The sequence below is a fragment of the Pocillopora damicornis genome, chromosome 4, assembly GCF_964200805.1.
Source record: "Pocillopora damicornis chromosome 4, jaPocDami1.2, whole genome shotgun sequence".
NCBI classification, from domain to species: Eukaryota; Metazoa; Cnidaria; class Anthozoa; order Scleractinia; family Pocilloporidae; genus Pocillopora; species Pocillopora damicornis.
This window is the reverse complement of record NC_142673.1, coordinates 8677813-8691023: the sequence shown is the minus strand read 5'-3', so window position 1 is coordinate 8691023 and position 13211 is coordinate 8677813. Positions and strand designations below refer to the sequence as shown.

The 13211-nt window shown below is 37.3% G+C and overlaps 1 protein-coding gene across 3 annotated transcripts; it reads left to right on the top strand.

The window, feature by feature from the left end:
* Positions 1 to 36: 36 nt before the first annotated feature.
* LOC113669070 (nicotinamide phosphoribosyltransferase) lies at positions 37 to 11964 on the top strand. Of its 3 annotated transcripts, none has more exons than XM_027185063.2 (18): positions 37 to 191; positions 674 to 787; positions 1153 to 1249; positions 2095 to 2184; positions 2489 to 2547; positions 3204 to 3278; positions 3877 to 3960; positions 4387 to 4463; positions 5176 to 5229; positions 5316 to 5376; positions 5761 to 5807; positions 6154 to 6224; positions 6690 to 6758; positions 6847 to 6917; positions 7323 to 7416; positions 7915 to 7994; positions 8626 to 8751; positions 9699 to 11964. In XM_027185063.2, exons 1-18 carry the CDS (start codon positions 168 to 170, stop codon positions 9819 to 9821), a joined length of 1416 nt encoding a protein of 471 aa, XP_027040864.2. In that variant the 5' UTR covers positions 37 to 167; the 3' UTR covers positions 9822 to 11964. The 3 variants fall into 3 exon arrangements, with proteins under 3 accessions (XP_027040864.2, XP_027040863.2, XP_089060423.1); XM_027185062.2 differs by lacking the exon at positions 37 to 191 and adding an exon at positions 380 to 487; XM_089204297.1 differs by lacking the exon at positions 37 to 191 and adding an exon at positions 380 to 487 and having other exon boundaries at positions 6690 to 6762; positions 6851 to 6917.
* The last annotated feature ends 1247 nt before the right edge of the window (positions 11965 to 13211 follow it).

Below are 13211 nucleotides of genomic sequence, written 5' to 3'. Positions count from 1 at the left end.
GTTTTCTTTCGAAGCTATATTCCAGAGTGTTATATTTGGCGTTATTAGCGGAATAACTACTGTACTTCTATTAAAAATCTTTGAGAACAAACTTACTGGCAGAAGAGAGGCCGAAATATTCCAGGAAGAAATCAGAGTTGAAGGAAGACCGAAAACACCTCGGGAACATGACGAAACGTTTTGATGAAAAGGTGAGTCTAAAAACCTACTTGTTGTTTTCGTTCTGCGCTACTATTGCTAACAGATCTCCTGATACAGACTAGCATAAAACGTAAAGAAAACAGTAGTAATTAATATATAAGCAAGAATGTAAGTAAACATGCATCGCAGTCGTTCGAGAAACTTGAAAGGAAAGGTGGAACCATGACGGGATGGCCGACCGCGCCCTGAAAGATGAGGGAAACTGAGAACTACTACAGGTTCACAAGTCAAAATGGCGAAAAAGTTGGATCCAGAGAACATACTGTTAATCACAGACTCGTACAAAGTAAGACAAGTCTTTCAAGAGGCTGTATTTCACGGTGAATCACTTAAAGCCTACTTGTGCTCTTTACCTGCCTTGCAGTGCAGAAACTGTTATTAGTGCTTTAGTTTGTAAAATTTCATGCTTCCGGTTTGATTCCAGAAGTAGTGAACGATCTGTTTTCGAACGTTTTGTCTTCATCTGAAACAGGTCTCTCATCATAAGCAGTATCCATCAGGTACAACCATAGTATTCTCATATTTTGAAAGCAGAGGAGGAAAGTTTCCAGAAGTGTGTTTCTTCGGCTTGCAATACTTGATAAAGGTGTGTTGTTTGAAAAACGCTTTCACTTTTGATTTCGCGGTTTGTCGACTTGTTTACAAGGCTTTGACGGCGCAAACTCTGTGAGTTTTAGCTCTTAATATTTTAAGTGGACTTCATGAGCAGAAATAATTTATTTTAGTACAATTCATTGTATATCTTCTATTTTTTGCGTCATCAACGGAGCAATCGTCGAAAAAATTCGTTTAACCTGTAATAAATAATGTGCTTGAAATGTCGAACTGTTGTTGGTAATGGCCCCAAATGCACATCGGAAGTGTTTAAGTTCTACAGCTGTATTTGTACAAATTTTAGGTTATTTATAATGATCAATTCTTCAATTCTGATTAATTCTGTCTGTGTCATAGAGATGGCTAGAGGGTCAAGTGGTAACAGCAGAAAAAATTCAGCAGGCAACAGAATTCTACAAGTTACATTTTGGTTACGATTTATTCAATGAAGAAGGTGAGCACATGTTAATCTATAGTGGGCATTTTTCCACCTTAAATTGTGGTAAATAAACATTTGCTAATAATCAATATTTTTAATTGTCAGGAATGCATGAAAAGTCATTAATTACTCAAGGTGCTGTCTTTAGAGGCACTTGTAATAAGGACTTGTAAAATAAATGAGGTCATTGGTTTGAAAATGTGGCAGATTGCAGATTAATGGCTGCAAATTTTGTGGGACTCTGGACTCCACCTGTCTAGAGGTTTAGACATTGGACTGCAAGTGAATTTTGATTTTTGGATGATGAATTTCCTTCCAGGCCTTGTTGGCAGTTTGAACAATCTTTTCCTGATGGACATTTCTCACTAGGAAAGTCTAAGCTCTCAAGGTTGCCCAAAATATAACTAATACTTACTTGATTTTACCTTCTGCAAACATTTCTGTACATTTTTCTGTCTCTAAGAAAATCCAGTTATAAAAAAGATGTCTAAACTTAATCACAGTAAACCCCTACCACATCAAGTTTTCATGTTGTATGGATCCATATTAGCCCTAAACAAGCATCACATTAATAGGTTAAACACCGTCCTCCTTCTCAGTTGGTAAACAGTAAAAATTTACTGTATGTTGTGCCACTTATTTCCTCCTAAAATTACTGAAATTCTTTAAAATCCAAATGGTAGAAGGGTCCCTCTACCAGTTGCCTATCCAGCTTAAAGGGAGAAAATTGTTTATTGACCATTTAAAGATTTGCTAGCCATAATCTAAATTCACCCTCATTAGTAAAATAAGGACATGTAGCCCGCACCTGCTAAAGATAATCAGTTTTTAATTGAAAGTATTATTTTTATTTTTCAAAGGTTGGAAGTACATCTTGGAAAAGCATGGAGGAAAGTTACCTCTCAGAATAAGAGCTGTACCTGAAGGTTCAGTGGTTCCTGTTAAAAATGGTAAGCACTGACCCCTTGTTTATTTATTTATTTATTTTTTTGTTTTCAGATCTTTGACTTGGATCAGTCAGTGGAAATATGTTGACATAGTGGGAAAAGCTTAGTAGAATTAGCAAGATTTCCAAGTAATTCGAGTGATTTGTTTGATAGTGATAAAGTTGTAACCCATTAAAGTCTTGTTCTTTCATAGATAATTTGGTTTTATATACTGAGTTGATAACATAAACTGGGCCACCATTTAGGATCTCTACAGCTGTATTAGTTTAAATGTTTACTACCAAATTAACCTTTGTGTGTTTTCCAGTTTTGTTTACAGTTCAAAACACAGATCCCAATTGTCCCTGGCTCACAAACTGGGTTGAGGTAAGAAGAATGAATTATTTTACAACTTTATTTATAGAGGTTGTGTAGGACCAGTTTATTTCCAACGCAGGCAGTCAACTTTCTCTGCCTACCTACCTGTGGACAAGAAATTTGATTGAATAACAAAGAGAGAGCCACAATTTTAAATCAATTTTAACCCTTTAATTCCTATCAGTGACCAAGACAGAATATCTCCCTACATTATTAATACTAAGTGAAGCAGACAAGTGATGAGAATAAAGAAAAATATCAATTAGGGGATTATTACATATAGTTGATCTAATACCAAATTCTCTAAACTAACATCATAAGAATTGTATGGCAGATCATAAAGAGAATTACTAATGAGATCCTGGGAGTGAGAGGGTTAAGGGATCTTAAAAGTTTACACTGAAAAGTTCCCTGAAAATAATACTTGGCATGTCTATTTCAATCAATAGCATTAATCAGCAGTGTGAGAAATTTTGTTCAACACTGGCGATCACTTACAAAACATGTTGTGTTTTTTTTCCCCATTTAATCCCTCAGTTTTACTTCAATAATTTATTATTTTTTTAATTCAGAGTGATGTTGTCTGTTTTCAAATGAGTAGTTCAAACCATTCACCCTATGGTGGCTATACTTTGACATGGGCTCTTTTTTTTTTTTCTCTGTAGACACTTCTTGTTCAGTGCTGGTATCCCATGACAGTTGCCACAAACTCAAGAGCCCAGAAACAGATCATAGCTGAAGTACAGTACCTATAAATAAATTATATTATTTATTGACTGACAAATACTACTGTGCCCCATAAAGGATATCAACAATCTTTTTGAAGTTGAAATCTTGATCTTATTGACAACTCAAATTTTTACTCCAAAACTTGAAGTTTTCTTATCCCTAAATACACAATTCAGATTTCTTTTGTGAAAATCCAACCTGTTAATTTTCTCAAAATCAACTTAGATTTTAACTGCAAGTACTCTAATACAAGTTCTCTAATTTCAAAGTACACATCTTAGGTTTTTACTGCAAAAAAAATGATGAGTTGTTAATTTTTCAGAGAAGTAACGCTTATTTTTTACCGTGAAAATCCAAGTTGTTAATTTTTCTTATAAGGAACTCTCATTCTCACCAAAAGAATGAGAATTTAAATTTTTCAAAATGCAACTCTGATTTTTATTGCAATTATCAAATTCTTTTTAGAAACAATTTGCATTTTAATGCAAAAATCTGAGTTGTGTATCAATAAGGAAATAATATACAACTCAGATTTTTGCATTCAATCAAAACTGAAAACAGCCTTGCTCTTAGTTAGTATTTCTGATCAATTATTGTTTCAATTTCTAGTACCTTCTTGAAACAGCAGACAATTTGGATGGACTCCCATTTAAACTGCATGATTTTGGTTTCCGCGGCAGCACATCAGTTGAGGTAACTTTAAGGTCCTGTAATTGTAAGTTAATATAATTACCTTTCAACAGTCTATAAACTGAGTTTAGTAACGGCCTAAGTTTAGTAACGGCCATCAATTTTTCAGTTTAATTTGATTTGAATGCTGTTAAATGTTAATCACCCCTTGAGTTGTAGCAGCCTGTCCATGACAATTTTTTATAACATTCTTGCCATTTCTTTTATCTGTTGTAAACCATGACCATTTTTAATTGGAAAGGTCAGGTGACAAGTACAGGAAACTGTTATGCAAAGAACCTGTTCATGTGATTTTTTAAATTACATGTCTACATGAAAGGAAAAATTGGAATAATCTTTTCTTTCAATTTGGAGAAAACCTCAGTCAATAATAACTCCTGTGAATTTTATATCAATGCTAAATATTTATTAAGAATTGTTTTCTTGCAGTCAGCATCCCTTGGTGGTGCAGCTCATCTTGTAAACTTCTGTGGAACTGATACAGTGGCTGGCATGGTTCTAGCCAGGTAGGTGTTTTTTTCAGCACCTTACCTGTTAGTCCTGGTTTTTTGCTAGCACAGCATTGCAAGTTCAAGCATAAGCTTCTTTTTCTTGTGCACTCATCACAAACACAGTAATCATTGTAATGCACATTGCAGCTGTAATACTGAGGGACAGTGCTGCAACTATGCAAACATGTGTTCAGGTTGTATACCACACACTGTTTAATACTGAAAAAAATGTTTGACATGCACATGATCTTCATGAGGTCCGCCATACTCTGTAGACTGGCTTGTTCTAATGCATCTCCTTAAAGCAACGATCTTAATGAAATAAACAGCACTGAAACTTCCAGTTGATACTAGTTTGTAATTACAGTGTTTTTATAGTGTGAACTGTCATGCACAGTCTGTCTAGTCTCATGTTTACCAATTTGTTTTATCAGTGAGGGTTTCACTGTTACTTTTGCAAAATATAGAATGCTCTAATCTGGCAGCTAGTTACATAATTCTCATTTGTCTTTCATTTAGAATTACATGCAACCCCACTGCAGTTCTTTTTAAATTTCTGTGATGTAAGCTCACACTTCAGTGATACATTCGGGTGCATGACTCTCTCTTTGAGGGTTTGAGTGGCAGCAAATATTTACTCTGCATTCATCATTATTAAGTTGCTGTTGTATTTTGAAGTATCACTTTTACATGTAGCCTCAATCTCAATGCAATTTTTTTTCCATAGGAATTATTATGGCTGTGAAATTGCTGGTTTTTCAATCCCAGCAGCTGAACACAGGTATATTCAAGGTCATGATTAAACTGAGTTTGTTTGTGTTAATCATTCAGTAATTTGTGTTTTATTGGCTCTTTTGCCATGAACAGTACAATTACAACTTGGGGGAAAGAAGGAGAGAAAGAGGCTTTTAGGAACATGTTGGAACAGGTGATATTTTTTTTCTGTAGCACTATTTTAAGTTAATGGGAATACACTTGTCACAGACATCACTAAACATTGCAAATTCACTGAGTCAAACTTGAGTCTAGCTATGGCTGACCATAAGTAGAACTGACAGGTGTCAATTACATAACTCTTGGGATGGTTCCATGGGCCAGTCCATTTAAGGGTTACCCCCCTTCCCTTCCCTCCCCCCAGCATTTTGTCAGGGGTCACTATCAGTTTGCCACTACCCATTTAAGGAATGCACTGTGGGAGTAATGTGTGCTGCTCAAATTATCACACAATTACCTGGGGCCTGTTTCTCAAAATTTCAGCTAATTTCATGGCACAAAAGCATGGCTTAAAATCTATTGCATTTTTTTCATACAGTTTCCAACTGGATTAGTTGCTTGTGTCAGTGATAGCTATAACATTTGGTGAGTTTTGCACATTCATGCTTGTTCTTTTGTCAATTAAAGACTTTTCACCCGAAGGACTTCATCTGATGTTAATTATTTCTGTTAGACTACAAGTAGCCCCTCATTCGCGCTAGTCCAAAAAAAAAATCAGTCAAAAAAGGGCGTTTTCCGCCGCGCAGTGTCCACCATTTGTTTTTCGTTTTTCGCTAATTTTTTTTTGGATTACTGAAAAAGAGGGACTGCTTGAAATCCAGAGAATTGTTTGCGGTGAGTAACGTATCCAGCTTACTCTGTTACACAAGTCAAACTGAGAGGTAATTCCTGAGAAATGAATTTTTCCCCACTTCTTTGTTTGATTTTACAGGGAGGCTTGTGAAAAATACTGGGGAGAAGACTTGAAAGATCTTGTTGTAGATCGGGGAACAAACAAAAAGGGTGAGAAGATGAGCTAAAACTTGTTGTTGAAAATAATAGGGGTTGATATTGCACCTGTTGAGCCATACTCGCCCCAGTGCTAAGACTGATGCATTGACTTGATTTTAACCTTACATCAAAATAATTTGGTTTCGTCAACTGAGTTGATAAATGTGAATTTGCCACGGTAGAGATTATCCGGCTAAAGCTGACGATTCGAGCGTTAGCCCTTCGTCAGAGCCAACGACTAAGGGCTAACGCAAGAAACGTCAGTTTTCGAAACTCTTTAGGGTGGCCAGTTTGAATTTATCATCTCAGTTGATAAAATATAATTTCAAGTAATAACCTCACCGATGCTGCATCAGAGTTTCTTTAGAAACTTACCCTTCCATTAAATTACATCAAGCCTCTTTTAAAACTGTATGCATCCTTTTATTTTGGATGATTCATTTGCGAATTTCTGCTTTATAATATTATTTGTGTCAGGTGTGCTCGTCATTCGTCCAGATTCAGGAAACCCTGCAGAAGTGGTGGTCAAGATATTGAATATTTTGTGTAAGTTGAATTTTTTATATCACTTTTTGTCAAGAATTTCTTTTCTTTTTTCCACATTGTGAACGTTGAAATTTCTGTTTTCTTGCAGATAGAAAATTTGGAGGGGAGAAAAATTCTAAAGGCTTCCATCTCCTACCACCTTACCTTAGAATAATCCAGGTGAGGATTAGGAACATTTTTTTCATTCAAAGCGTTATTTTCTTGCATTTTCTGCTTCACTCCTCACCAACGAATGTATTTCGAGAGATTTGACTCGTGTCCGACGCAACCTCTAAGAATAGCATTGTAGTCGTCAGGACTATGATCGATACAGTTCTTTTAGACACGTTATCCGTGTGAGGCTCTGACATTTGTGAAGGGTATTGAAAGCATGCTAGATACCTTGAATTAAATGCACTTAGCCTCTTTCAAGTAAGCATTCCTTCGTGTGTGATTTTGCTAATCCTCTCTAGCATAGAAAGTCTTCAACGCTATTTTAGGTATGTAATCCATGTGACTATATTCCGCATCCAGACGACGAAAAAACGAATTTACAAATTCGTGTAATTTTCTGCAATTATTTAGGGTGATGGAATCAGCTATGAAACCCTGTCTGAAATTTTGGAAAACATGAAGAAGCACAAATGGAGCGCTGATAACATCGCATTTGGAAGCGGAGGTTCGCACAAGACTCCTTTGTGAAATGTATAAATTAGTTGGTGACCGAGCTTGAGGTCCATACTGTAGATTAAGGAACAAGTTTCTTCTGCGCGGGTACACTTCACGCAGGCCATAAATCCGAGCAAAAACAAAAGGGGTTCCATAACCTACAGTACGCACCGAGAAAACGAGGTTGATAATATATTTATTTTATCTGTGGCTCTAAAGAGGAGGGGAAGATCTCAATTCAAAGAAATTTTTTTTTAAGTAAGCGGGCTGCACGGTGAAGATTGACCAATCGAAGCGTATGTAGTAACAAAGAGGTATAATGATAAGGATAAGTACAGGCGGGCGGAATACGAGGTGGCCTGGGGATTACAGTGCTGAATTCCCGATCTAAAGGTCTGGGTTCGAAATCTGCCCGGGTAACTGCGTTGTGTTCTGTTCTTCGTACAGTAGTTGATGAAATATTATTTTTACCACAAGAGGAATGTAATGTCTGGTTTTGTCCAAACAGGTGCTTTGTTACAGAAATTGGATCGTGACACTCAGAAATGTGCCTACAAGTGTTGCTTTGCAGTTATTAACGAAAAACCGGTAAGTACTGCTGGTTTATATTGAACTCTTTCGGTTCAAGGATTTGTCCTTCGCCGTTTTTTTGGCAGGCTCAACGTAGGTTTCTCTTATGCTCGAAGAAATTTTATCCTTCACCTGGCCGGCCAAGGCCATGAAATTAGTCTGCCTTCATGGTTCATTTGTGAGAGATTTTCGAGATAACAGTTTTCTTTTTCCCAACTCTGAAAATCCCCGACCTTGTAGTGTATTCCGTGTTTCCCTGTTCCGTAAAGGGTACACCTGTGAGGTGTAGGATCCCTCAGAGTCCGTTTGCTTCAGTGTGGAAAATGGTTACCAAAACCTGGAGTGCCCAAAGTAATCCGGGATTTCTTTGTTTTTGCCTTACCTCGCTCTGTGGTTGGTCCAGAAAACTTGCGTCAACCTCTTAACCAATGAGATGCAAAACGAATTTTAATCGTGACTTGATCACCCACGTTTTCGCGCGCTTTTGATGGTTTGCCTTTTTTGGCATGAGTTCTCGTTGGCTGACGATTTTTTTCCCTTTGTCATGATTTGCTGTAGTGATTTTATTTGGTTTCAGTTTTTTAACAGTTAATTGAAAACTTCTCTAAAAATACACTTTCAAGCTACAAGTCCTTGCCTGCTTTTTTAGGTGAACGTGTATAAGCAACCCATCACTGATTCTACTAAGCATTCAAAGAAAGGGTTGTTGTCGCTTGAACTGGATGACACAGGAAAATACGTAACGGTTGAGGAAGGAAAAGGAAATGCAGACAAGGTACTATTTAAATTATTTGTTTGTTTTTCGTCGGCGTCCTTTTCAATTAACCCTGTTACTCTCAAGATCAGAACATCTATTCTCTGCACTGTGTTTTACACTCCTCTTTATTTTTGCTTGGGAAGTTGGTGCTAAGACATGCAGTATCCCTTTGTGAGAAGAAATTCCTTTGTAGTCACTCTCGGGCGTTGAAGAATTAACCCTTTCGCTCCCAAGATCTCATCAGTAATTCTCCTTACTGTCTGCCATAAAATTCTTATGATGTTAGTTAAGAAAACTTGGTATTGGATCAACTGATAATCCCCCAAATTATCTTTTTCTTTATTTTTGTGGTTGTAATTGCAATGCTTACAAATGCGGAGACGTTTAAACGCAGTGTTAGTCGGTTTCTCATTTCGTTATTACAGATGTTGCTTCTTTAGGAAATGCCCTGCTTTCGGAAGTGTGTCGTCTCTGTGGCTTTCTATAGTTTAGTTGTTAGTATCCATGATTCACATGCTTATAAACAATTATTGGATGAGGCTTTTGTGATCTCCAGATTAATCAAGGTTTAGGTAGGGGTTATCAGCCGAAGCCTTCGGCTTCCTCATCCAATAATGTTTTATTATACATTGAACGAAAGTAAAAATGGTCACGAGAATGAGTGGAACTGACGATTTATTTCAAAACGTGTAAAAATATACAAATCAGCAAGCAACACAAAGCGCGCGAACTTGACATGGTTACCCTAAGAAATCATGCACCGCGGTCCTATATGAAATGATCACCCGTGACTTAGAATGTCCTTGACATGATAATTGTATAACCTGCACTTACATGACGTCCCAGGCGCTGATTTAAAAAAATTCACCGTACGCTTTCTGTCAATCACATAAGAGATAGGGAGATGAATGTATAATAATAGGAATAACATAGTTTCTAACTAAAGGAACTTTGTTTTTGGACAGGATCTTCTCGAGACTGTTTTTGAAAACGGTGTCCTTGTGAAGGAGTACACTTTTGCACAAGTCAGAGAGAATGCCGAGATCCCTTTGGTAAAAGAAGCAAAGAAAAACAAAGAAAAGATATAGTACTTGTTTGCATTCGTGTAAATTTAATTTTCTATTTGTTGTTTCTTCACTCATAGCATGCACTTGTTTAGCTGGAGAACTCAGATCTGTTAATGAAAGCCAGCTTGACTGGTCTAAGAATTGTATGATAAGATTGGTAGAATGTGCGATCACACTTTTGTTTAGAGTACTGTTTTGACTGAGGAGAAACTTAATAACTTACAAGACGTATCCTTCTGTATTCCACTTGAAATGGTAAGCGTAAGAGGCTATCGGCGGTAACTATGCAGTCAGGTGAATTTAGCAAGATCTCAAAAAACGGTGACAGTAGTTCTCACACCGTAAGGGTTTCCCTCCTCGCTGCGTAAGCTTGAAGGAACCAGCGACTCTGGAGGGTACGTGGAGGGAATGAAAATTTTTTTTTTTGTGTCTGATGTGAGTTGCTGGTTCCCTTTCCCTATTTTCCTGGTGTTTATTACACTGCACATGCGGTTTGACACCATCTCGCAGTGTGGGAGGAGGGAGAGATCTCTTTTTAATTGAGGGTAGAATGTAGTCAGTGCTGATGGGAAGACTCGAAAAGACGCAGGTGATAGCACTGTGTGAATCAGGACACTGTACCAGGTAAGAGGATGGTTATTACACCTTAATCTTGATTGGTAGGTCAGACCATGTGGTACTCATAGATATCCAGTGAATGAAGCGCTTGAGTTGTTCACTTCCTGAAAAATTACTTGGGGATGAGTTTGATTCGCTTTGTCTGCTGTGCGGTTAGAACTTTAAACTATTTGTGTACGTAGCTTTTAAAATCTTAAAATTTGGGAATCATTTATAAGCAGTTCATAAGCACCGAATCATTTCGTTTAGAATGGTAGTGTTTATTCTACAAAACTTAGCACAGCAATAGTGCGAAAACATATTTCATACCAGTACGAATGTCAAGTATCTTACAAATACATAGAGAGAAAGTGTGCGAACAGTTTACATAACACATGAAAGGGGATTTGGCGTAAAAGAGAGAACGCTGACCACAAGGAAAGCTTTCGTTAACTTACAGGCAGAGCTAATCAAGTGATAGCTTGTAAATAAAGGTGTCTTATCTGCAGGCTTGTCATTTAGAGGGCTCTTTCCTGTTTTTTAGTAACGCATATAAATCACCTTCGTGTCTTGAAGTTTCTTAATGAGAAGAACTTTGAAAGTAAAATGATGAAAATTGTATCGTTGCGTTTGGTGATAATTTTCTGAGGTCAGGAAAAGTAGACTCTATGAGTTTTCCAAATTGTTGTCCCAAGAAGGCTGCCTTAGACCTTTGAGATATTTATGGAGCTTTTTTTTCCTCCCTATGGTGGAGGTTTTTTTGGCATCTTGCACATAAGTGAACATCTAAATATTACAACCGCTGAGTATTTAATTTGAGTTTATCCGTGTTATTAAGATAGGTGAACGTCAACATATTTTTAGAAAAATTGCAATTTCCACTAGAGTGTTTAAATCTATGGCGGCATTTTCATAATACTTGGGTAGTAATTGTAGTCGGTGTAATGAGCCAATCAGAATTCAAAGATTTTCAATCGCGTTTAGCCGTGGGAAAGTAGCGAAACGTAGATCACAATTGTTTGAGTTTTGTAACAGAGCGGTCAAACGACCGCGCATGCACGAGCGTTGCGCTCTAAAGGGCGTGCTTAAATAAGCTTTGTGTTCGGAAAGTCGAGTTTTCCTTTTTCCTTCATTTGTTTCCTTTTAAAATTTCCATGAACGTTTCCATTTTCTTTAGCTTATTTTGCGAGACAACGGTTGTTTCTTATGTCTTTCTATGAAATTTTGCGCGAAAAATTGGCGCGTGGACCGCCAAAATTGATTCCCTTGCGCATGCACGACGTTTGACCGCTTTGTTGGGTTTTTCATATGATTGGACGAGGATAAGACAGCGTTGTTCAGGTTGGCTCGTTCCCATTCCCTCCCTGTTTTCTTTTTACTGTTAGCTCTTAAACTCGACCTTTCTCTTCTTATAGATGTGAAATTTTTTATAGATAGCAATGTCAACATTATATAGTCTAATGGTGTTTATTTCCTTAGGAGTGAGTGATACTAAAAAAAAAACGCATTTGATATATATATTCCGTAGGTGTAAGAATTATGATGTCAATAAACTCTTTAAATTTAAGTCCGGTTTCTATGCTATTGTTTTCGATTTTCATCATATGCAGTACAAACATCGTTGAAAAATGTCTTTAATCTAGAGAAATTTTTTTTCTAAGTCTGTCACTATCGGGAATCTTATGGAATCCAGTAGATTCTGATCATGATGATCGGAAATCATTAGACAATGATGGATGACATTTTCAGGTACCTATCCTTAGTGTATAGACTTCTGACTGCAATTGCTTGTTTTACTCAGAGACTGAATACGCGTCACCTCATCAACCAATGCACTTAGCTGTGATTGGTACAATTTTTTTTTTCAACATTTTTCTTATAACCTTTATCAGTCTTTACTCCAAGGATCACTACATGCCCATGCGTGGTTCGATTAGTCTAGACATCAGAGACCTAAGGAGGTTAAGAAAACCACGAAGACAACGGCAACGGGAACGTCACTAAACAAAAGGTTAAATGAGCAGAACAATGGCTGTGCACGTGCGCTATAAATCTTTGTAAATTTCTTTGCGTCCTCTGCAAAACGACAACGTATAATAACCAAACTTGGCGTTGTCTGGAGAACGTGAATGACAACGGCTTGTTTTTTAAATTTCAATTTCTAATTTAACGCTGTGTTCAATATTCAGTTTCGAGATAGTTTAGACAGTGAGAAACAAACTCGATGACTTTAACCGACGTTGTCCACGGCGTCGCCGTCGTCGTTTCTTAAACTCCCTCTTGACTAAACGGCGACGGCAACGAGGACGTGGACGGGGCAAACAAAAGATCTAATGTGAAAGAACAATTGCTTAGCACGTGCATCTCCAGATTTTGTACATTTCAGAGCCGCCCTCTGCGAAACTGCAGCGTGAAATGACTAAAATTTACTTGGTCTGAGAACAGAAACCCCAACAGCAAATTATTTAAGTTTCTATCAAGAAATCAACGCTACTCCCGAAGGTTTTGATGATTTTGATGTGTGGCGTCGTAAGAGACGGTAAACACATCCAGCAAGTTACATAACGCCTATTGGCGAAATCTTCCAGTCCTTTTTCAGCGTCAGAGTGGTTTCCTTTTACGAAACAATTTCAAGAATGTAATTGCTAATAAATTTTCCTCTTTTCACATACAAATTCATCATAGTTTCTTTTCTTTTGATTCTTGAATACCTGGCTGGGCGTGGAAACAAAACTGTGCGCCAAAGCAGTGACGTACGAGCCTATTATTGGTATATTCATCTAAAATTGTAGAATTTTCCAACCACGTTGTCCG